General features: G+C 53.4%; 2 protein-coding genes across 4 annotated transcripts; one reads left to right on the forward strand and one right to left on the reverse strand.

The window, feature by feature from the left end:
* The first annotated feature begins 962 nt into the window (after window positions 1-962).
* On the forward strand, window positions 963-7,693 carry PHOSPHO1 (phosphoethanolamine/phosphocholine phosphatase 1). Of its 3 annotated transcripts, none has more exons than XM_049781148.1 (4): window positions 963-1,179; window positions 2,549-2,609; window positions 5,293-5,401; window positions 6,735-7,693. In XM_049781148.1, exon 4 carries the CDS (start codon window positions 6,904-6,906, stop codon window positions 7,651-7,653), a length of 750 nt encoding a protein of 249 aa, XP_049637105.1. In that variant the 5' UTR covers window positions 963-1,179; window positions 2,549-2,609; window positions 5,293-5,401; window positions 6,735-6,903; the 3' UTR covers window positions 7,654-7,693. The 3 variants fall into 3 exon arrangements, with proteins under 3 accessions (XP_049637105.1, XP_049637098.1, XP_049637113.1); XM_049781141.1 differs by having other exon boundaries at window positions 2,567-2,609; XM_049781156.1 differs by lacking the exon at window positions 5,293-5,401 and having other exon boundaries at window positions 2,567-2,609.
* A 1,524-nt stretch (window positions 7,694-9,217) lies between these two features.
* ABI3 (ABI family member 3) lies at window positions 9,218-23,489 on the reverse strand. The gene is made up of 8 exons (XM_049780637.1): window positions 23,316-23,489; window positions 14,881-15,048; window positions 13,031-13,207; window positions 10,724-10,809; window positions 10,501-10,596; window positions 10,229-10,374; window positions 9,720-9,872; window positions 9,218-9,499 (listed from the first exon to the last, which is right to left on the reverse strand). The coding sequence occupies exons 1-8, from the start codon at window positions 23,430-23,432 to the stop codon at window positions 9,336-9,338; spliced, it is 1,107 nt and encodes a 368-aa protein (XP_049636594.1). The 5' UTR covers window positions 23,433-23,489; the 3' UTR covers window positions 9,218-9,335.
* Window positions 23,490-23,862: the final 373 nt, after the last annotated feature.

A 23,862-nucleotide genomic window follows, 5' to 3' on the forward strand; every position in this document is an offset into this window, starting at 1 on the left:
ATCATTACATTTGGCTGGCATTCTTCAAGGAGTGGAGCAAGGGAGAAGACTTAGGGTATACTCAAGTTAGACCCAAGCCTGGAGGTACCTTCCTGCCTCCCCAAGACACAGCCCCTTTGGAACCCTGTCTATCAGGAGTGCCAAGGTTTGAACTTTGCCCAATTTCTCCTTGAGTCGAGAAAACTTAACCTTGCCCTTAGTCAAGGGATCTGTGGGAGTATGTCCCAAAGGGCGGCACCTCTTTCCTCACCACCAGTCTGGAGGGTACACGGTGGGGGTGTGTGTAGCCAAGAATGGGATCCGAAAAAGAAGGTTCTTTAAAGCACTTGCAAAGAGGGGGGCTCGGTTCCAGCTGGTGTTTCCAGAAAGGAGGTGGTGTAAAAGACTCCTTCCTTTTGGTGGCGATCCTTTACCTCCCAGGAACCGAGGAGGGGTCCCCAAGGGGCTGGGATTGGGGTGCAAGGCAGGGACTTGGCCTGGAGGGCTGAGAGCACTTTAGCTACGAGCACACACACGCGGGAGAAGAACCCCAGCCAGGGGACGGCTTTTTTCCAGGGGGTGCTGGGTCAGCCGGCGCCTGACCTGACAGGACACCCCAAGCTTTACCAAGCGCCAGAATTGGGGTGCCTTTTTTACCAAGCTCGGGGATCCGAACCCCGCGCGATTGAAGAAAGTCCACGGCGTGGGTGGACCTACTCGACCGCTCCTAAAAGGGGGTGTCCGTCTACCCAACAACGGGGCGCGCCGAGGTCAGGCCCCGACCCTGTCTATAGCTACCCCGACCCCATCCCACCCGCGCGCCTCCCTCCCGGACAGAAAACACACGGGCGTGGCCTACTGAAACCACACCCACTCGACGCAAAACCACGCCCCTTCGGGTGCGCCACGCCCACTCGGTGTGCGCCGGCGCCGCGCTGATTGGCTGGCCGCTTGTGACGTGCGGGGACTGCGGTGGGCCCGGGTGCTGCAGCAGCCGCAGCGCCAGCCGCGGCTCGGGCTCCGGCTCCCGGGCATTTAAAGGGGACGCGGCGGCCACCCGGGGGGATGGGGGGCAAGTGGAGGGGACGGCCCAGGCGATCATCATCCTCCTCTTCCGAGGCCCCTCGGGACTGGAGGTCCTCGTGAGCCGGAGTCCAGAAATCCGGGGGTGGACAAGACACCGCGTCCCCTCCAATTCCTGTAAGCACCCCCTTGGCTCCATCCTGCGCCCCAATATCTCCAGCCAGCCTCTCTCTGTCTCTTCTCTCTTTCTTTCTCTCTCTCTCTTCTCGTCCCCCCACTCTTTTTACATTCTAAAGTCGGCCTGGATAGATCTTTGAGTTCCTGGGCATCCAGAGGTAGGGGGACAGACCCGGGTTCCCAATGTGGGGTGGGGGTCCCAATGCGGACTTGGAGCACGATGCAGGTGGGGGAGTCTCCCAAGCGGAGGAATGAGTCCCCTCCTTTTTTTTTTACTGCTGCCCCACGGACGCGGTTGTCGGGAGGGGGGGAGCCCTTTTTAGTCATGGGGGTTTTAAGGTAAAGAGAAGCCCCCTTGCTCCCCTCTACCCTGCAATCCTTTCTGACTCCCCGATCTGCGCACTGCCACCACCACCACCACCCCCCGCCCCGCATTGGGAAGCACCCGCCAGCTGGGGGTGTGCCAGAGTGCCAGCTTTCCAGCCACCTCTAAAAATATCTCTCCCCCCACTTCACCGGCAGCTGCCACCTCCCTGCCCAGTGAGGATCCCGACCCAGCTTGTCCACCCCAGCAGGGTGGGCCGGAAGGGGCTCCTGGTGGCTTCCTGCAAATATTGGGGTGGGGGGCCCTCAGATCTTCCTACTCCAAGAGGGTCTCCAAAGTTCTGGTCCTAATTTTCCCGGAGACACCCAAGACCCCCTAAATTCCAATACTGACTGAATGCTGTGTGACCAGATCATGTAATCTTGGCCTTTATGGGCCTGTTTTTTGTTTTTTTTTTCCCCCTATTTGCTGCTGAGAGTGAAGAGCAAGAAATTCTCCTGGGTATGGGGGGAGTTTTCCAGCCTGGGGTTGGATCTGATGAGCAGTGATTGACAAGGAAGAGCCCGGTCTGGAGATGACACTGTGGTATCTCTGCAAACAGCCCCAGTCTCCATCCCTATCCTGCATATTTCCTGCAGGAAACTCCCCAAACTGCCCTTATGTGAGCTTCCATCCGTGAAGGTCTCTCTGCCCAGGGGATTGGAATGCTAGTACAGAAGGCAAGGTTCTTGCCTTGCACACAGCCAACCCAGGTTTGAGCCCTGGCAGCCAGCAATGCCAGGAATGATCCCTGGAGCAGAGCCAGGAGGAAGCTCTGAGCACTATCGGGTGTGGCTTAAAAATCCAAAACAACAAGAAGGCCTTATGCCCAAAAGGTGTCTATTTCCCCAAAGGTGCCAACATTCTCAAGATGGAAGAGGAAGGCAGTAGGGCAGGAAAGGAAGTAAAGTAGGGAGGTGTGTGGAGTTGGGGAAATGGGTCCCACTGAGCTGGGGTGTAGGCGGTCCCAAAGAGGCCCTCTACATCCATCCTAACCTGCAGCAGCTCTGTTCCTTCTCCCAGACTCTTCCTGGTCTCCACAGAAGGCTCTGATTACTGCTTAGAGGTGAGTAATCTCTGGGGGCTCTCTGGCTATTGAGGGGTGGAGGTGCAGTTTGGGTGTCCCCCCAGCATGGCCCTTTTAGTTTAAGGGGAGAGAAACTCTGGATACTTAATTTTCTGTTTGGGAACAAAAAGAAACAAGGGATAACTCACCAAGCAATGCATATTTGATGTCCCCAAATACTATTATTAGATGGGGGAAGGAAGAAAGTAACTCATCTTTTTTTTTTTTTTTTTTTTTTTTTTGGTTTTTGGGCCACACCCGGCGGTACTCAGGGGTTACTCCTGGCTGTCTGCTCAGAAATAGCTCCTGGCAGGCACGGGGGACCATATGGGACACCGGGATTCAACCAACTACCTTAGGTCTTGGGTCAGCTGCTTGCAAGGCAAACACCACTGTGCTATGTCTCCAGGCCCGTAACTCATCTTTTACTATGACAAATAAGAAGTTTTGAGCAGGATTAAAAAGTAAGTGATGGGGCCGGGCAGTGGCGCTAAAGGTAAGGTGCCTGCCTTGCCTGCACTAGCCTTGGACGGACCGCGGTTCGATCCCCCGGCGTCCCATATGGTCCCCCAAGCCAGGAGCAACTTCTGAGCGCATAGCCAGGAGTAACCCCTGAGCGTCAACGGGTGTGGCCCAAAAACCAAAAAAAAAAAAAAAAAGTAAGTGATGATGGGGCCGAGCTGTGGCACTGAAGGTAAGGTGCCTGCCTTGCCTGCGCTAGCCTTGGACGGATCCCCCGGTGTCCCATATGGTCCCCCAAGCCAGGAGCAACTTCTGAGCACATAGCCAGGAGTAACCCCTGAGCGTTACCGGGTGTGGCCCCAAACCCCCCCCCCCCAAAAAAAAAGTAAGTGATGGGGCCGGAGAGGTGGTGCTAGAGGAAAGGTGTCTGCCTTGCAAGTGCTAGCCAAGGAAGGACTGTGGTTTGATCCCCCATGGTCCTCCCAAGCCAGGGGCAATTTCTGAGCGCTTAGCCAGGAGTAACCCCTAAGCAGCAAACGGGTGTGACCCCAAAAAACCAAAAAATAAAAAATAAAAAGTGGGGCCCGGAGAGATAGCACAGTGGCGTTTGCCTTGCAAGCAGCGGATCCCGGTGTCCCATATGGTCCCCCGTGCCTGCCAGGAGCTATTTCTGAGCAGACAGCCAGGAGTAACCCCTGAGCACTGCCATGTGTGGCCCAAAAACCAAAAAAAAAAAATAAATAAATAAAATAAAAAAATAAAAAAAATTAAAAGAAAAAGTGAATGGGGCCAGAGCAGGTAGGGCATTTGCCTTGCACTCAGCTGACCCGGGTTTGATTCCATCGTCCCATATGGTCCTCCAAGACTGCCAGAAGTGATAGCTGAGTGAAGAATCAAAAGTAACCTCTCAGTGCTGCCCAATGTGGTCCAGAAACTAAATAATGATGATGATGATGATGATGATACAAGTGAATATATTCCCCAGATTCCACCCAACATCACCGGGTGGAGCATTGGCACAGGGTCCCTGGTGGCGGCTGAGTTCCCTGTCTGTCTGTCTGCTCCTGGCTTTTCCTGGTGCTCGTGGCTATGCGGGATTGTCCATGTTTGCATTTAAAGCGGGAGTGGTATCTCTGATCATTCTCCTCCAGCTCAGATATATGACATACCAAGATCCTAGAAGGAAGACTGTAGCTTCCTCGAGAGGGTACCGGGACAGCCCCCTTTAGCTTAGTCCTCCCTCCTCCCTATGACACTCTGCCCCATCCACCACTTTCAACTCCACCAAAAAGTTCTCCAGGAAAAGTCTAAGCTTCCTGGTCCAGTCTGGGAAAGGGTTTCTTGCCCATGTGATCAGGGAAAGGGGAAGGGTGACAGAACTCAAGATGTTACAGACCCCCAACCCTACAACCTGTGCCCTGCCCCCTAGGGTGTTCGTCTCCGTTTTGAGGATTGTAGGATCTCCCCTTGCTGTCCTGAGATGGTCTGATGTGTCACCTTGACTGGGGTTTCTTGTGTTACCTATTGTCACCACCAGAGGGCAGAAGCTAGCCAGACCTTTGCTCTCTTCACTGTCTAGTCTAGGGACTTGATATCTGGCTCCAGATGTTTTAGCCACCTCTGGTAGCTATTCCACCTCTGGGTGGTGGGGCATAGGGGCTGGGTCATGGAGCTCCAAAGGAGGAAGACGTGGAGTCCTTATAGCTGTCCCCGTGAACGCCCGCAAAGTCACAATCATGCACCCCATCCCCACTACAGCTTTGTAAGGCTGAGGGAAGGCGTGGCTCAGGAACCACTTTTTGCCTGGCAGGAACAACACAGCCTGGGGCAAATTATCCATCTTCCAGAACCTTCTTCTGTTATGCTCAGGCCAGTGCCCAGCTGTGAGCAAACATGCATAAAGGTGTTTTTTTGGGCCATGGGGTACTGAGCCAACAGAGAAATCACTCTTGGAGGCAGACCTTGAGTTCTGGCTCAGTGCTTTCCAAACTCCCCTGGGCCTTCAGTAATTCATGTGTAACCTCCCCCAGGACTGGGGGTCAGGATGCCCTGATAAGGTCCTGTAGTCAGTCAGTTCTGTGCCTTCTCAAGGGTTCTATTTCCTGAACTCCTGAGAGTGGTTCTGGGGTTTAGAAGGGGTGTTGGGCCCAGGTGGGCATTAGTGGGAGGTGATGAGGCCGGCTGTCCAGGCCCCCTTCACTGGCCCTTGTATGGTTGTCAGGAACTCTGGACGACGGCTGCAGGCAAGAGGGGGCCTAGAGGTAGTACCCAGGTGATGCGCCACGATGAGTGGGTGTTTTCCAGTTGCCAGCATCCGGTGCCTGTCTAGGGTAAGTGGGTCCTTCCAGATTTTTATTTTTGAATAAAGCCTTAGGCCCCCACTTTCCCTTCATGTGTAGGAGGAGCCCCATCAATTCTCTTGTAGGTTAACCCTCACTTTCTCTGAAACCCCACTCGTCCCTAGAAATTTCCATCACCATAGTTCTGGAGTCCGGAAGTTTTCCCTTCAATTCCAGAGGCCCAGGGCCAGGTGGAGGGGACAGATCTGAAAGGGAGGCACTAGATCCACCTGCAGTCCCAACTCTGTCAGGAGTTTGGATCTGCCTGACTAGCTTTGTGGGTAACGAACATTTTCAGAGTGACAGAGAGTGTTAAGGTGGGCAGGCCTGTAGGAGAAACAGTATGGCTGGCTCTGACCACAGATAGGACATGGCAGGTGCTTGCTTGGCTGTCGATGACCACCTGCTGTCTCCCTGGGCTTGCTTTTCTCTGTGCCCTCAAGCTCACCCCCGAGTTAACCATTTTCTACTGTCACACGACTCTGGCCCTGCAGCCGTCCCCAGAGCACCCACATTGCACTGTTCTTCCCCTGTCCAGCCAGTGTCCCTGCCCCTACTCTGACTTCCATCTGGCTCCCTCCTTTCCCTTTGCCTTTCCAGCCACACCGCTCTCTCCTCTCCCTTACCTATCTCCCAGGTATGTCGTGGCCTGGCGCGGGAGGCTCCTTCCTCCCAAAGCCCCTCTGCTTCTGCTGCTTGCTTGCTTCGGACCCTGGCAGAAACCCCACCTGCTGACACCCTCCCAGGGAATTGGCAAGTGATGAGTGATAGCTATCAGCTCAGGGCCTACCAACCAACTTCCCTGAGAAGGGGATCCTTCCCATCCATCGACTCTGCCCAGTGCCATCTGGCTGGAAGCTGCTCTCAGAGGCCTTCCTAGGTCACTTGTGGCCAGTGCACTCACCTGCTTAATGATGAGCTGCTCTCCCATGCGGGGGAACCCCTGTCCAGATCTCAGGACCTGGCACCCATTATGTATGCATGCTTGCAGGGAATGTTGGGATGGCTGCTCTGCAGCTGGGCTCTTCCCCTTTACCACCTGGTTGCACCAGCCATGGGCTCTGCTCCGCCTTGTCTCCCCCATGCCTTCAGGTAGCCTCCCTTACTGTCCAGCCCAGAGGGGGTAATCCCTGCTGCCTTTTAAGGCCTTTTCCCTATCCAGCCTCCATAGGCCCCAGGTGACAAGAGCAGAAACTGGTGCCCAAGAAAACCCTTGGGTTTCGGGGACCCTGCATTGAGCTGAGCTGTGAATTGGGATGGGTGGGGCGGGGCGGGGCGGCGGCGTGTTCTCTTGCAGGCCTAACCAGCCTTGGGTCCTCCCCAGGTCCTGGAAGTGCCAGCGCCTCTGGCTGTGGCCCGCTAACCAGCCTCTCTCCTCCGGCCGGCTCCCGCCGCGCCCCTTCTCGCTTGCCCCTTCCTCCGCCTGCGCCTCCTCCCCTGTCTCCTCCTCCTCCTCCTCCTCCTCCTCCTGCTGCTGCTCCCAGGACGGCGGGATGGCGACGCAGGGCTCGCCCCGCTTCCTCCTGACCTTCGACTTCGACGAGACCATCGTGGACGAGAACAGCGACGACTCGATCGTGCGCGCGGCGCCGGGCCAGCGGCTGCCCGAGAGCCTGCGGGCCACGTACCGCGAGGGCTTCTACAACGAGTACATGCAGCGCGTGTTCAAGTACCTGGGCGAGCAGGGCGTGCGGCCGCGGGACCTGCGCGCCGTCTACGAGGCCATCCCCCTGACGCCGGGCATGAGCGAGCTGCTGCAGTTCGTGGCCAAGCAGGGCTCCACCTTCGAGGTCATCCTCATCTCGGACGCCAACACCTTCGGCGTGGAGAGCGCGCTGCGGGCCGCCGGCCACCACGGCCTGTTCCGCCGCATCCTCAGCAACCCGTCCGGGCCCGACGCGCGCGGGCTGCTGGCGCTGCGGCCCTTCCACGCGCACGGCTGCGCGCGCTGCCCGGCCAACATGTGCAAGCACAAGGTGCTCGGGGACTACCTGCGCGAGCGGGCCCACGACGGGGTGCACTTCGAGCGACTCTTCTACGTGGGCGACGGGGCCAACGACTTCTGCCCCATGGGGCTGCTGGCGGCCGGCGACGTGGCCTTCCCGCGCCGGGGCTACCCCATGCACCGCCTCATCCAGGAGGCGCAGAAAACCGAGCCCAGTTCTTTCCGTGCCCACGTGGTGCCCTGGGAGACGGCTGCCGAGGTGCGCCAACATCTGCAACAGGTGCTGAAGACGAGTTGAGTGAGGGCCCCCCACCCACCCCCGGTGGGTCCTGCGGCGGGTGCCCCGGGACGAGCAGATGCAGGAGGAGGAGAAAGAGGAGTGGAGGGTGGAGATGGACCTATCGGGAAAGACAAATCTAGTTTTATGACTCCCCCTTTTTTCTCTTTTTCTGCTTTGGTTTGCCCCTCTGGGTGTTTGTGGCGTTCTGGGCTCGTCCATTTGGGGAGGATGGGGAGCGAGTTCCGAGCCTTCCCTATAAATATATATATATGTATATATTTACATATATACATATATATATGATCTATCTATCTATCTATCTATCTATCTATCTATCTATCTATCTATGCAGTTAACTGAACTCGGCTGTCCCCCACCCCACTCCACTCCACTTAACTCCACCCCAACCCTACGGTCTGACACCACCTCGAGGTGGTGCATGGTTTTTGGGAATGCCTCACTGCTTCCAAAAACTGTCCTCTGGTGGAGGTGAAAAGTGCTCCCTAGCGGAGGAGAGAGCACAGCACAGCTCCCCAACCTTGCTTGCACTGCAACCTGAGACTAAGGAACAACAAACAGCCCGCCCATCCCCAACCCAGCCTGCTCCAGAGAGCCCTGCGGAGAAGACATTGTCCGCCAAAGGCCTCAGGCTTAGCTCTTGTTTAACCTGTCGCGATCCCTCCCTCCGGCTATCGCACCCTCGCTTTCCAGCAAGCAAGCCCCCCCCCCCAATGGAAGAAGCCAGAGAAAACGGCGCCTCCTGTTGATGGGACGAGGTAGCACATAGGTTGGGCTAGTGTCCCACCTGCCAGGGACCTCCCAGCTGTCTCCTCGCACTCCAGCCTCGTCTATGCAGTCCTAACGGGGTACCCGAGTCGTCCTGGCCAGCTGGGTTTTCACCCCACCCCATTCCTTCCACGCCGCATCCCTTCCTCTCCTACGGAACAGAAAGCCATGTTTTAAAGCAAAGCCAGCGAAACCCAAGCCCCCTCCCCCTCTGGTATTTTTAAGAGCTATAAAGGAGGTGAAGGGGGCAGAGGTGGCTTCGATCTATGCGCGCCGCAAACTGAAGGGTGAGGGGAGGTGATCTCGGAATCTCCACCTTGGAAGGATGCTCAGGCTGCAGAACCAAAGACTGAAGCCATGCCACAGGGCATGGAGTCACACCTGGGCTCTGGGGTCAAGCTGGAGGGCGCTGAAGAAAGGTGGAGCCATGTCTAGAGTAATTAAGCCCCCACAGGCTGACACAAGGGCCTTGAAATGGGGTTGCCTCTGCATGCCTTCTCTATAACCCCAGGCCCTGCAGGGCAAGCAGAAGGTCATCTGTTTTATTCAAAGTTGGCAGGGGCTCGAGAGGGGGTTCAGTAGGCTGGACAGCATGCTTTGCATGCAAAAGGCCCAGGATTGATTTCTGATACCTCAGAACCACTAGGTGCGGCCAAAGGGGGTCGGGGGAGCTGGAGGCTCCATGCAGTCCATGCAGCCTGGAATTTGGGATGGTTTTGGTGGGCAAGATCATCAAACTCCTTGGTTCCAGTTCTCGGACCTCTTGAGTCTATTTTCTGTCTCCAGGGTTTCTTCTCACCAAAACAGCAGACTCAGGTGAGCAAGACAGGTCCAGCTTGAGCTTTGGAGCTGCCTTTGGGCTAGGACTCAGGCAGGGGAGAGCCCGGAGTCTACTGCACAGAGAGCCTCAGCAGTCAGCAGCTGGGTTCCACATAGTTCCCAGGGAAGAATCCAGTTCCCTCAGAGCTGACACCTTCACACCAGCCATCAGAGTACCGTCGGGTGATGCAGATGACAGTCCCCTCCGAGAAGGAGAGCTCGTTCTCCTTCTGAGCGGTGTATGGGTACAATGTCACCACTGCAGGGCAGGAGGAGAGGGTGCATGAGACAGAGCCGCTGGCCTCTAGGGGGTGATGCTACCGGGAATAGGAGGTGCCATGCCTTACTAGCTCTAGTAACTCTGATGGCTTCTGGGTGACCATTACTCAATTCATTATAAAATATGAGTGGGTGGGTGGGCTGCTGGGGTGAAACTCTGGTTGACACACAGGGGTCCTTCAACTCCAGAAATCAACTACCTTTCTCCAAATATGAAGCTGGGGCCCAGCTGGGCTCTTCATTCTCAAAGCCTGGCGGGGGTGGAGGCAGCCCATCGAATCCATCACCCAATCCATTGTCGCTGTCCAAGGGTGGTGGTGGAGGCAGGTCCAGAGGTGGAGGCAGTTCCAAGTCTAGGGGAGAGCAGAAAGGCTGCCTCGTGGCACAGAGAGCCCTCTGCCCTCCTCACCCATCCCACCCACCACTTTTAACGCATTTCTCTCCCACCAGGCCTCCACCACGTTGCTGTGTAGGAAAGTCCCATCTAACACTCATTATTAGCTTGGCCAAGTAGCTTAACCTCTCAGCCTAACCTAAACCTCAGCAGCCTGCCAATCTCTTGGGGCGCTTAAATGAGAAAATTGGAGCGAGGCTTTGTGCACGGGATCAGCGTTTTGTTCTTTAGCTGTTTCTGCAGCCTTTCCCTCCCAGTCACTAAAGGGGTCTGCATTAGGTCCAGGGGGTGAGCAAAGGGGACAGACAGGTCTACCTGGCAGGGGCGGCGCCAGTTCCTGGGGCACAGGGGGCAGCAGCAAGGCAGGAGCAGGTGGTGGTGGTGGGGCCGTGGAGCTGGGAAGAGCTGGGGGTGGAGGTGCCACCTGTCCCTTGGCCGGGAAAACCCCACCATCGGCGCTACTGAAAACGGGGGTGGGGGGAAGGATGCTCAGCTGGGGAGACACCCCCAAGTCTTCCCAGTTTGCTTCTAATCCTTTGAAACCCCAAACTTTCTCCCGCTCTCCACCTTGACCTTGTGGAGCTTACCCAGCCGAGGCCAAGGAAGAGACCGAGGAGGCGGCTGAGAGTTTGCCGTCAGGTACCACTGGGAGCTGCACCCGCTCCGGCATGCGGGGCGCTCGCCTGCAGGGGGGGAGGGGGTGTGATGAAGCCAGGCTGGGGAGAGGTTTGTGGCAGGTAGGGGTTTGGGTTAGGCCGAGGAGCGCTGAGTTAGTGCAAGGTGGGGGCTGGGAAGGCGGGGAAGTCTCACCCCAGGGTGCTGATGGTGGGTGTAACAGGCGTCTTGATGCTCTTTCGAGACAGGGTCCCTGTCCGTGACAGCTGCGTGCTCAGATCCTGCAGGGGGTGGGGGAGGAGGAGACAGGACACGGCTGACATCTATGGAGTCCCCCAGACCACCACCATCACCCCCAACCTAGGAGGAAATGGGGGAGGAGGGCGGTGCGGGTGAGAAGTGGAAGGGGGAACATGGGGTTGCGAGTTCCCACTTCCACCTCTCCACCAACCCCTCTTGCCCACAGTCAGGGCTGGGCGTCAAGCCTGCCCCCCACGGAAACCTCGTAGTGCAGACACCCAGATACCATCTCCCATCCACTTCCTCTGCTTACCTCCTGTCTACAGCCAGTTAGTCCACCCTTTCCCCCAGGCAACACAGGCCCCAGAGAGTGGGGACCCTGAGGTTGGAGCATAGCACAGCAGGTAGGTCTCATATGATCCCCGCCCCCCAAAAAGATAATTCTAACCCAGTCTCACCCTGGTTGAGTTGAGATTAAGGAAGGTAAGGGCTGTCAGTCTTTTACACACACGTGTGGGACTGACTCTGGAGGAATGACTTGGGGTGCCGTCCCACCCACACCAGCAACTCTTTTCCTCATGGGCGTAGTGGAAAGGCACCTCTGGAACTAAGGGAAGGGGCTGAAGCCTAATGAGCTGAAGCTGGAGCCTCAGGGACAGATGGGAAGAGTTTACCGTCTGCATCATCAAAGTCACAAAGCATAAAATGCAGAGCATTATTGAGGGGTCACTGCAGTGAAGGGGGCTTTTATCTAGTCTGCACTTTGAAAATGTGGAGTCAGGATTTGACCAAAGGGTGTGTCAGTTTTCTCTCAGGAGATTGACCGGTGTGGGGGGGAAGCCCCTTCTTCGTCTCTCTTTTTTTTTTTTTTTTGGTTTTTGGGCCACACCCGGGGATGCTCAGGGGTTACTCCTGGCTGTCTGATCAGAAATAGCTCCTGGCAGGCACGGGGGACCATATGGGACACCGGGATTCGAACCAACCACCTTTGGTCCTGGATCGGCTGCTTGCAAGGCAAAAGCCGCTGTGCTATCTCTCTGGGCCCCCTCCTGTCTCTAATGCTTGTATCATCTCCCCTTCTCCCAAGCAACTGCTTCTGGGGTGAGCTAAGTGCAGTGACCTCAAACCTCCAGACAGAGGAAGTTGCTATTCAAATGTGGCTGGGGAGCCTTTCTCATGCACACCCATGAACTCTTCCGCCTTCCTCTTCCCCTTCACACACACCCAGCACCCATGGTGGGGGAGGGTAGTGTCAGAGGCTGTGATCAGCAGTTCCTCTGAATCCTGGGGAGAGGTCAGTTATTGGGGGAGGCATGAAAGGTACTTTTATGTGGTGCCAGGGATGAAACTCAGGACCTCACATGCAGGGCAAGTACTCTGCTGCTGAGTCACATGTCTGGCACATAAAAGGTTTCTTGGGTGGTTTGGAGGTGTTGGACCACAGTTGGTGGTGCTTAGGACTTAGTCCTGGCTTTGTGGGTCACTCCTGATGAAGCTCAGGAGACCAAATCCTCCAAGTGTGGAGATAGACCTGACAGTTGCATGCAAGTAAAGTGCATTGATACCTATACTATCTCTAGCCCCACCATGAAGGATTTTTTTTTTTTTTAGAGTGAGTGCACAATGGGCAGAGCATTTGGCTTGCACACGGCCAACCTGGGTTCAAACCTCGACATCCCATATGGTCGCCAGAGCCTGCCAGGAGCAAAATTTCTGAGGCAGAGCCCGGAGTAACCACTTTATGCTACTGGGTATGGCCCCAAAATAAAAAATAAATAAAATAAAAAGGTATGGAGGTATGGCATTTACCTTGCACAAGGCTGACCCTGGTTTAATCCCGTATGATTCCTTGAGTTTAGGACTAAGGACTAAGCCCTGAGAATCACTGGACGTAACTCCAAAACAAAAATTGGGAAGGAGGCTATAAGTCCTATAAGAACTTGAGGATAGAACCAGAGCAATAGCACAACAGGTAGGGTGTTTGCTTTGCATGTGGTCAACCCAGGTTCAATCCCTGGCATCCCATGGTTCCCTGAGCCTGCCAGGAATGATTTCTGACTGCAGAGCTAGGAGTAAATCCTGAGCACTGCTGGGTATGACCAAACACAACAACAAAAACTTGGGGATAAAGAAGGGCTCCAAGGGTGAGGAAAAAAGGGACTGCATGCAGATGGAACAAGAGAACTGAAGGCTGGGAGAGGAGTCAGTTATAAGGGGAAGAAGATGAATGGAGGAGAAAGAAGAGGTTCCCCTTTCTTCTACCTTGATCCCATGGCCAATATCATCCAGGCAGGCAAAGTTGAGGGGTTTCCTGTAGTAGGGCGTGAGGGTAGGCAAGCTCTCAGGTGCGATGATTTTCTGGCCGGGGGGCAGCCGTTGAACCATGGCTAGGGTGCCGATCTCCCTGCGGGCCACTTTGTCCTTGTGTATGTTCACCATCTGCAGGATGAGGTTGACACTGTGGGGTGGCCACATCATACATAAGCGAGGAGAGTTAAGCAACTTGGGGAAGGTGCAAAAGACCAAGGGAGACAGCGAGGACCAGAGAAAGAATTTTGTCCCCAAGGCTACATAGCATCTGGCCAAAAAAAATGTAGTAAGGGAAGGATGGAGCCACTTTGGAGCAACTTCCTGGCGGGAATGAATGAGGGTTATTATTAGCTGTGCAGGAACCAACCGAAAAGAGAAAACAGTATTTGCTCAGGCTGCCAGGAAAGCATAGACTAGAGGGACCAGGTTGGCCAGTGGGCAGGCACGGAAACTAGGGAGGTTGCTGGGAGGGATTGAAGCTGGATTTTCAGGGAAAGAGAAGTGAAAGAAATCCTTTGGAAATGTTCGAGGACTTTCTCAAAATACCAGCTTGGATTGGGCAGGGGTTCCGGTGAACTGGGGTGAGAGGGAAGGACACGCCCGTGGTGAGCATGTGGGTGATGCGCTGGGTCAGTGCATGCTGCGGCTCATGGGGCAGTTCCCTGCCAAGGATTCAGGAAGGAAGGAGGAGGGTGTGTGTGCAGAGGGTGGGAACACTGTGCCGTGGCAGTGCCTCCTCAGGGATGAAGATGACCTTGCCAAGCAGCCCTGCTGGGTTCTGGATCTGACCAAGTCATGTGTTTACATGGAAACAGGCTCTATTAGCCTCTTTCCTGTCCCCTATAACTGGGATTGGTGGAACCACTTTTCATTATTTATTTTATTTTATTTTGGTTTTGGGGCCACACCCAGTGACATTCAGGGGTTACTGCTGGCTATGCGCTCAGAAATTGCTCCTGGCCTGGGGGACCATATGGGATACCGGGGATCAAACCAAGGTCCGTCCTAGGCTAGCATGGGCAAGGCAGACGCCTTACCGCTTGTGCCACTGCTCTGGCCCCTTATTATTTATTTTAAGGCCATGATTGGGAATCATGCAGTGCTGGGGACTAAACTTAGGGTGCCCACACACATCAGGGAGGGCATGTGCTCTAACACTTAGACTTTTCTTTGGCCTGAATTTTTATCTGTTTTTGTTTGTTTGTTTGTAGGGGTGGCCATACCGGGTGATGCTCATGGGTTACTCCTAGCTATGCACTCAGAAGTCACTCCTGGCTTGTGATCGTATGGGATGCCTGGGGATCAAACCGAGGTCCTTCCTAGGTCAGCATGTGCAAGGCAAACATCCTACCGCTTGCACCATCGCTCTAGCCCTGTGTTTTGATTTTTACTTATACAGTGTGGGAAATTGAACCCAGGTCTCCTGGCTAGAAGGCATGTGTTTACTGTTTATTTAGGTTCTGAACCAGATCCAACAGGGTTTATTTCTGGTTCCATGTTTAGGGTACATAGGTGTACCAGAGATAAAACCCTGGGTCGGCCACATGCAAGGCAAACACTTAACCTGCTCCAGTCCCTCTCCTGCTCTTGTGTTTTAAGTTGAGCCACACTCGGGTCCATATTTTTAACACCCAGGTAGAATTCTGAGAGGAAAGAAATCTGAGTAGACATCTGTATTTTTCAGGTTAGCACTGAGCCTCAGAACTGGGAAAATGTCAGTGTTTGTGAGGAGGCAGCCTTTGGACACAAAAGGAAATAGGAGAGATTTGGAACTTGGGTCAAAGCCTCCCTGCCCCACTTACCTGGCCCAGCATGCTCACTCGGGCTTCCACCTGCCGTAGGCCAGCTGCCTGAAGGTCCAACATGCGCAGAGTGTGTCCCGCCAGGTTGCCCACCTGGTAAGCCACGCTGGCCAGTGCCTGGGTGGTGAAGGCCATGGTCTCCTCCAGTGCCTTACGCTTGTCTGCAGCCTGCAAAACATACTGCCTGGCCTGAGCGGAGCTTCCTAGGGAGTTCTGAGTGGAGGTGGCAGGGGTGGGCTAGAGGGGCTGGATGGGGAGGAAGTGGACCCCTCTGATGTTGGTCAAACCAAGTAGTCAGCCAGCCAGCCTTCTAGGGATAAAGGGTCAGTGGTAGGAACTAAAGGAGAAGGCAATGCTGGCTGGACTCTCAATATTCAACCTCAGGGGCTGGAATGATAGTGCAGTGGTAGAGAGTTTTCCTTGCATCCCAGTATCCTATATAGTCCCTTGACCCTGTCAGGAGAGATATTTGAGTGCAGAGCCAGGAGTAACCTTTGAGCACCACCAGATGTGGCCCCAAAAGAAAGTAAAAACCATAAATCAAAATTCAATCTCAGGCCCCCAAACCCAACCCCCTAAAGGAGACCTTCCAAGGAGGGAGGCCTGAGAATCAGGTCTGGAACTACAGCCAAGGGCTCTTTTATCTTTTGACTGTATCCGTTTGTTTTCTTTCTTTCTTTCTTTCTTCTTTCTTTCTTTCTTTCTTTCTTTCTTTCTTTCTTTCTTTCTTTCTTTCTTTCTTTCTTTCTTTCTTTCTTTCTTTCTTTCTTTCTTTCTTTCTTTCTCTCTTTCTTTCTCTCTCTCTCTCTCTCTCTTTCTTTCTTTCTTTCTTTCTTTCTTTCTTTCTTTCTTTCTTTCTTTTTTTTTGGTTTTTGGGCCACACCCGGCGGTGCTCAGGGGTTACTCCTGGCTGTCTGCTCAGAAATAGCTCCTGGCAGGCACGGGGGACCATATGGGACATCGGGATTTGAACCAACCACCTTTGGTCCTGGATCGGCTGCTTGCAAGGCAAACACCGCTGTGCTATCTCTCCGGGCCCAACTGTATCTGTTTGACTGCAGTCAGCAGGTTGGTGTTTGGGAACCACTGAGTTTGTCTTTTTTTTTTTTTTTTTTGCCACATTCTGCAGTGCTCAGGGGTTACTCCTGGCTCTGCACTCAGAAATCTCTCCTGGCAGGCTAGGGGACCATATGGTATGCCAGGGATTGAACCAGGGTCGGTCCCAGATCAGTTACATGCAAGACAAATGCCCTACCATTGTGTTCTCTCTCCAGTCCCAGAGTTTGTCCATTTCTTGACAAGCAAATTGAGACCCAGAGGGAACTGATTGACTTCATTCTCTCCAGCAACTTGTTGGGAAACACCCTGAGAAAACCAGATTTTTCATCACAGCATCTACAGGCCCCTGAAGCATGCTACTGCCTCAGCCTCCACCCTCCACCCTTCCTCTCTCCCATCCTCCCCACTTACTTCCTTGTACCACAGAGGCCTGAGTTGCTCTGTTCCAGATTGTTTCTGGAACAATCTAAGATTGTTTGCATCTCACTACACATCTTCCCAGAACCCTCCTTTGATGGGGAAGACACACCCGGTGGTGTTTGGGGATAATTCCCAGCTCAGTGCTCAGGAACAACACACAGCAGTGCTAAAGAGGGGCATTTGATGCTGAGGTTCAAAGCCAAGGCTCCCACAGACAAATTATGCCCTATATGAACTATCTCCCGGGCCCTGGAACCCTTACTTGGGATGGGGGAGGCTACACCTGGCTATGCTGAGGGGCTACTTCTGGCTCAGTGTTCAGGGGTCCATGCATTTAGCCCATGGAGCTTTTTCTTCAGCCCACAGACTCCTCTTATTATGCTGCTCAAAGATCTTGTATCTCTGAGTTCTCCTTACTGGGATCCCTCTTGCCATTTATGTGGCAACTTGCTCATATTTGCTCTATTCTCTTTTCTTCATAGCACTTAACCCTATCAGGAATTATTTATCCCTTGGCTTTATTATCCACCTTTACACACGCATGTGCGCACACACACACACACACACACACACACACACACACACACTTGAATGTGAGTGCAAAGAGGGCAGGGAGCATTTTCATTTTATTATGGATTTTATTATATTATTATATATTTATTTTTAATAATAATATTAATATATTATATTAATATATTATATATTTATTATATTATTATTTATGGGTCCTACTCTAGAATAATACCCACAACACAGACAGCATTTTTTTTTTTTTTTTTTTGGTTTTTGGGCCACACCCGGCAGTGCTCAGGGGTTACTCCTGGCTGCTCAGAAGTAGCTCCTGGCAGGCACGGGGGACCATGTGGGACACCGGGATTTGAACCAACCACCTTTGGTCCTGGATCGGCTGCTTGCAAGGCAAACGCCGCTGTGCTATCTCTCCGGGCCCACAGACAGCATTTAAAGATAGTCAGGAGCTATAGTACAGTGGGTAGAGCATTAGCTTAGCATGTGACCGACTCAGGTTCAATCCCCAGCATTCCATATGGTCCCCAAAGCATCTCCAGGAGTAAGCCTTGAGTATCTTCAGGTGTGGCCCCAAATCCAAAAAGAGCTTGGGGTGGGGGCCGGGGAGATAGCATAGAGGTAAGGCATTTGCCTTGCATGCAGAAGAATAGTGGTTCGAATCCCCGCATCCCATCTGATCCCCCCAAGCCTTTCAGGAGCGATTCCTGAGCATAGAGCCAGGAGTAACCCCCTGAGCGCTGCCAGGCGTAACCCAAAAACCAAACCAAAACAAAACAAACCAAATAAAACCCCAAAAAAGAACTTGGGGGACCAGGAGATAGTACAATGGTAAGGACATGTGCCTAGTAAATGCCCGACTTCTGGAACATGTGGTCTCTTGAGCACCAGCAAGTACAGCTCTGAAGCTCCCCAATATCACCTGTGGCCTGGGTACTACAAGATCTGAGACACCCCAGCTAACCTAGAATTGCCAGTGAGACCCTTGGACCTCAAGAGCACCACTTTGTGGGACCAAAGATAAATGAGCAAATATAAACATGGGGACCAGAGAAATAAGCCCAACAGGCTTTAAATGTGGGGGGCCCAGGTTCTACCCCCAGCACCAATTGGTCCCCAAGCACCACCAAGAGAGACCTCTGAGCACCAGAACAGGAGCAGCCCTCGAGCACTACCTAAAAAATAGTGGAAAAATGCATTTAGGAGCTGGAGAGATGGCTCTACAAGAGAGAGTGCATGATTTGAATATGGGAAGCTCAACTCAACCACACACACACACACACACACACACACACACACACACACACACACACACACACACACACACACACACACACACCATCCCCCAGGGTCCTCAAGCATTGAGCCAGAAGCAGTTCCTGGCACTGAGCTGGAACTAGACCCTAAGCACTCCTGGTGCTCCTAAGCCCCTAAATAAAATTAAATATCTATATCTAAATGCATTTGTGAGTTAATTGATGTTTTGAATGATGTGAACCTAAACACTTACTGAGCATCTTTTTTTTTTTTTTTGGTTTTTGGGCCACACCCGGCGGTGCTCAGGGGTTACACCTGGCTGTCTGCTCAGAAATAGCTCCTGGCAGGCACAGGGGACCATATGGGACGCTGGGATTTGAACCAACCACCTTAGGTCCTGGGTCAGCTGCTTGCAAGGCAAACACTGCTGTGCTATCTCTCCGGCCCCACTTACTGAGCATCTTCCTTCCTCATGCCAGGCACTGTGCCAGCGCTGGCCAGAGTCACACTGTCAGGCAGTGGCCAGAGAGTGGCCAGAGAGTGGCTAAAAGAGAAGGGGGTTTTTTCAGGCCCAGATCAGATGGAGAAGGTGGGGGTAACTCTGGTCATCTAGTGCACAGAAGCTTTCTCCTAGCATATGGGCCCTGGGAAAGCTGCTCTCCAGCATGAGTCTTTCTGGATAAAGGGGCCTATCTGGGTGGTAGGGAGACAGGACAGAGGACAGACAGGCCAAGACATGCCCTGGCATCTCTTTTTCAGGGCTCTTGTGTGCTCTTCTGGGCCCATTAGCTGAGAACAGATCAGGCACTCTTGGGGCTAGGTACTGAGAGATCTGGGAACCAAGGGAGCTTTTCTTTTCTTTTTTTTCTCTTTTGGTTTTTGGGTCACACCCGGCAGAGCTCAGGGGTTACTCCTGGCTCTACGTTCAGAAATCGCCCCTGGCAGGCACCGGGGACCATATGGGATGCTGGGATTCGAACCACCATCCTTTTGCATGAAAAGCAAATGCTCTACCTCCATGCTATCTCTCCAGCCCCAAGAAAGCCTTTCAATGAATGCTGGAGCTAAAGGACGGGGTCCCGAACTTTCTGGACAGATCCCTGGGGTTCTTCTTTTCTTTAAAAAATGTATTTGATTTTTGGGGTTATACCTGGTGATGATCAGGGGATCTTGGGTGTCAAAATTTAATCCAGACCCCTGCAAGCAAAGGGAACACTCTGGTGTATTGAGCCTTCTCTCATTTTTATTTGCTTGTTTTTGTTTTGTTTGTTTACTTGTTGGAAAGGGTGTTGGACCACACTCAGCCAAACTCAGGGCTTATTCCTGCAGCGCCAGAATATGTGGTACTGAGACTGAACATGGGGCATATTGTACCTGCTAGACTATCGCTCTCTAGTTCATTCTTGTTACTTGTTTGTTCTTTTTTTTTGGGGGGGGAGGGTCACACCCGGCAGCACTCAGGGGTCACTCTTGGCTCCACACTCAGAAATTGCTCCTGGCAGGCACGGGGACGATCCACCATCCTTCTGCATGCAAGGCAAACGCTTTAACTCCATGCTATCTCTCCGGGCCCTCCAATTTGTTCTTATTTTTATGGTGTTAGGGATCATACCCATGACTTTACACATGCAAGACAGGCACTCTGCCAACCTCTGAACCATATGCCCACCTCCTGTCCAAGAGGAGGTGTCTAAAGTGGACATCTCTTCCTCAGAGGTCAGCAAAAATGGAAATGCTGCAAAAGTTGAAAATACGAAAAGTTGCAGAAACCACCCAGACCTTTCCAAGCAAGGAGAGAGCAGGTGTGGCTCCAGGTCCAGATCTTTCTACACCTTCTACGGTGTTGGTCTCCACTGAGGCTTATCACTGCTTCCCTGGGCTGGCCCCTCTCTGGACAGGCTTGTGGGATCCTCAGCCCCAATAGGAACTGTCTGCTCAGGCCCACCACACCTAAGCTAGAGCCCAGACACCTTCCGAAGCTGGCTTTGGTCTTAGCCCAAAGTTAGGTCTGAAGAACAAGGGGTTCTATGGTAACTTCTTCATGCAAATCAGCCTGTCTACAAGCTCCATGGACCCTGACAGAGGACACTGCAGGGGCCCCAGCCTGCCCTCCCCCACACCCCTGAGGTTCCTGACACCTGCTTGGGGTGCCGGGGGTGGGGTGGGGAAGGAAGGCAAGCGTGGGAACCAGACCTTATTTAGAAGTTCCCACAAGTATTAGATCTTTGTACCCCAAAGGGTCCCACAGAGGTGGTTACTAGTGTGAAACCAGCATGCCCTTCCCCAGGGGCCCCACCTGAGTCAAGACTTCTGCTGTCCTGGTGTTAACAGCTTCTACCCTGACAAGAGAGGGCTCCTCTGCTGGATGTGCCTCCATCCTTCAGTGCTGAGGTGGTTTATCTTCATCTAATTTGGCTGTTTGTTTGTTTGTTTGTTTAGTTGGATTTTTGGGGGGGGGTTACACCAGGCAGTGCTCAGGGGTTACTCCTGGCTCTGCACTCAGAAATCACTCCTGGCAGGTACAGGGGACCATATGGGATGCCAGGATTCAAACCACCATCTGTCCTGGGTTAGCTGCACAAGGCAAATGTCCTACCACTGTGCTATCTCTCTGACTCTGTTTAGTTTTATGGCCATACCTGGGGTGTTCAGGGCTTACTCCTGGCTCTATCACTCTGGTGGAGTTTGGGGCACAGTGCACTGCCAGGAGCCTAACCAAGGTTGGCCATGTGCAGGGCAAGCATCCTATTAGCTCTAGTATCTCTCCAGTCCCCATCATCATCATCATCACCATCATCATCTTTTGTGTGTGTGTGTGTGTTTTGGGGGCCATACCTAGTGATGCTCAGGGGTTACTCCTGGCTCTGCATTCAGGAATCACTCCTAGTAGGTTCAGGGGACCATATAGGATGCTGGGGATTGAACCCAGGTTGGTTACATGTAGGACATGCATCCTACCTGCTATGCTATCACTCCAACTCTTAATTTTTTGGGGGGGCACACTCTTTGACACTCGAAAGTTACTCCTGGCTATACGCTCAGAAATTGCTCCTGGCTTGGGGGATCAAACCTCGACCTGTCCTAGGCTAGCGCTTGCGAGGCAGATGCCTTACAGCTAGTGCCGCCACTCCGGCCCCTTACTCCAACTCTTGTCATAAAATTTTATGCTAGTTTGTTTTCATTTTGGGGCCATAGCTGGTGGTGCTCAGAGATTACTCCTGTCTCTAAGCTTAGAAATCATTCTTGACAGATGCAGGGGACCATATGGAATGCCAGGGATGGCATCCCAAACAGGCAAGTTCCCTAACCTCTGTACTATCATTAACACACAGCCCACAATAGTCTTTTTTTCCCCCACAATAGTCTTTTTTTTTTTTTTTTTTTTTGGTTTTTGGGCCACACCCGGTAACGCTCAGGGGTTACTCCTGGCTATGTGCTCAGAAGTTGCTCCTGGCTTGGGGGACCATATGGGACACCGGGGGATCGAACCGCGGTCCGTCCAAGGCTAGCGCAGGCACCTTACCTTTAGCGCCACCGCCCGGCCCCCCACAATAGTCTTAATGGCAATCACTTCTGTTTCCCTGCCCTTCTTCAGGGACAGACATAGGCTAAATGTTTCCATACATTATTGGCACATTTAATCTGTGTTCAACCACTTTTTTTGTTTGTTTGTTTTTGTTTTTGGGCCACACCCGGTGGTGATCAGGGGTTACTCCTGGCTGTCTGCTCAGAAATAGCTCCTGGCAGGCACGGGGGACCATATAGAACGCCGGGATTTGAACTAACCACCTTAGGTCCTGGATCCTGCAAGGCAAACGCCTCTGTACTATCTCTCCAGCCCCGTTCAACCACTTTTAACCACCAAGGAGTATGTAATAATTGAGGGGGGGAGGAGACTGTCCTTTGGTTCTCCATCAGTCAACAAGCAGCAGTGGCTGTGTTGGAAACTGGACTCACAGATTCTACATGTACAAATGAGAAGCCAACTGGAAATGTTTCAAGTTATTGGAGGATGGAAAGACTAACTTGTTGCCTTGGATGGGTGGATGGGACATGCCTTTCAAGGTCATAGAATTGAGCTAGCGACAAGCCCCCTCCCATCTCTTCCATGGACAAGTTGGTCTCTCAACATCTGCACAAGCAGAAACTGCCCCAGGGGTACCATTTCTGATGGAGGAATGAGTTTCTAGAATTAGGGGTTCAAGTGTAGCTTCTACTAGTTGTCCAGATCCTTAAGAGATGACTGAATCTTTCAGAACCTCAGTCTCCATATCAAAGTGTGGGTGGTTCACCTACCAGGACCCTGGAGAATATACACTGACCTGGACCATAAAGCTGCTTCTCTCTGGCCACAAGCACCTGAAGCCACCGTGACATTTTATTTTCAATGCTCTTTCCATTGCACAGGCAGCACAGGTTTGCAAAGTAAGGTTCAGCCTGAGAGATGTCTGCATTAGCTAGAGGTCTCAGGGAGCCAAGTGACTAAAGGCAAATAAGTAATTTGAGGGACCTTAGAGGTCAAGAGGTCTGAGAGTGGCAAGGTATGTCCCCTACACTCTCTAAGCCCTGAATCCTGTACTCCCATTTTTCCCCTCTGACAGGACCTTGTCTCACCATGGGCTAATGAGGGCTAGTGGCATGACAGAGGTCCTCAGTTGTGGTGTACTTTTCCAAAAACACACCCTCTGGTCCCAGGACTCGCCTGTACATCAGAGACAGTGGTTCCAAAGTGCCCTGACCTTAGCAGTCATGTGCTCCAGGCGGTACTGGGTCCCTCCCTGCCTCTGTGCCAGGCCCGAAGCTGGCTCTGAATTTTTCCACTCTCACTGGTCCATCTCAAGTTTGGGTTTCTGCCTGATATTTCACCCCAAGCCAGGCGGGAGACAGGCATGTGGGCCCATATGCCGATTAGTGGGAGAGGAACCCAGGGTTTTGGGGTGCTGCCCACAGGAGAGAAGGGTGCCAGAGCTGTGGAGAGAGGATGGACTGGACATCTAGGGAGTGTGGGGTCAGGGTAATATCAGGGACTCAGGATGCACTGAGTCCTGCAGTGGAGCATTTTTTAGGACAAGCACCTGTCACCACCACCACCACCACCCCTGTCCTGGCTGGGCTCTGGCCGCTCTGGAGTATCCGGGTGTCGGGGTGTCCGGGTCTCGGCCCGCTCTGCCTACCTCTACGTAGTTGTTCTCACAGTAGTCGGCCACCCGGAGTAGGGCGCTGTGGTTGCCCCGCAGAGCCTCCCGGCCCGTGGGGATCTCGAACTCCTGTAGCTGCTGCAGCTCCGCCATGGCCCCCAGATTCTGGGGCCGGCTCCCCGGGGAGCCCTGCTCTTCACCTCACCCCGCCCTTGATTGGGCCCCTTGTCTTCCCTCCCTCTTGCTGCTTCTGGTTTCCTCTGAGAGAGAGACCCAGACCCGCTCACTCTGCGCAGGCATGCCCATTCCGGGGCAAGAGGAAGTGTGTCCCGGCGCCCTGTGCCTCTCTGTCCCCTGCTCAGAGGAAGGGGGAAACAGGGGCCCCTTTGGGGGCCCAGCCCCCCCAATGGCTCCCTGCAGAGGAAGCCAAGGTTTGAGGACTGTGATTGCTCTCTGGGCCCAGAGAGGAAACTGTTGTTGGGGGGGGGGGGGGGGAGGATGAGGAGGAAGGGGGCTGGCCTGGCCTGGGGGTGGAGATGGACTTTCCACTCAGGGAAAGGGAGGAAAGGACAGAGGGTGGGGG

The sequence above is a fragment of the Suncus etruscus genome, chromosome 1 (genome assembly GCF_024139225.1).
Source record: "Suncus etruscus isolate mSunEtr1 chromosome 1, mSunEtr1.pri.cur, whole genome shotgun sequence".
NCBI lineage: Eukaryota > Metazoa > Chordata > Mammalia > Eulipotyphla > Soricidae > Suncus > Suncus etruscus.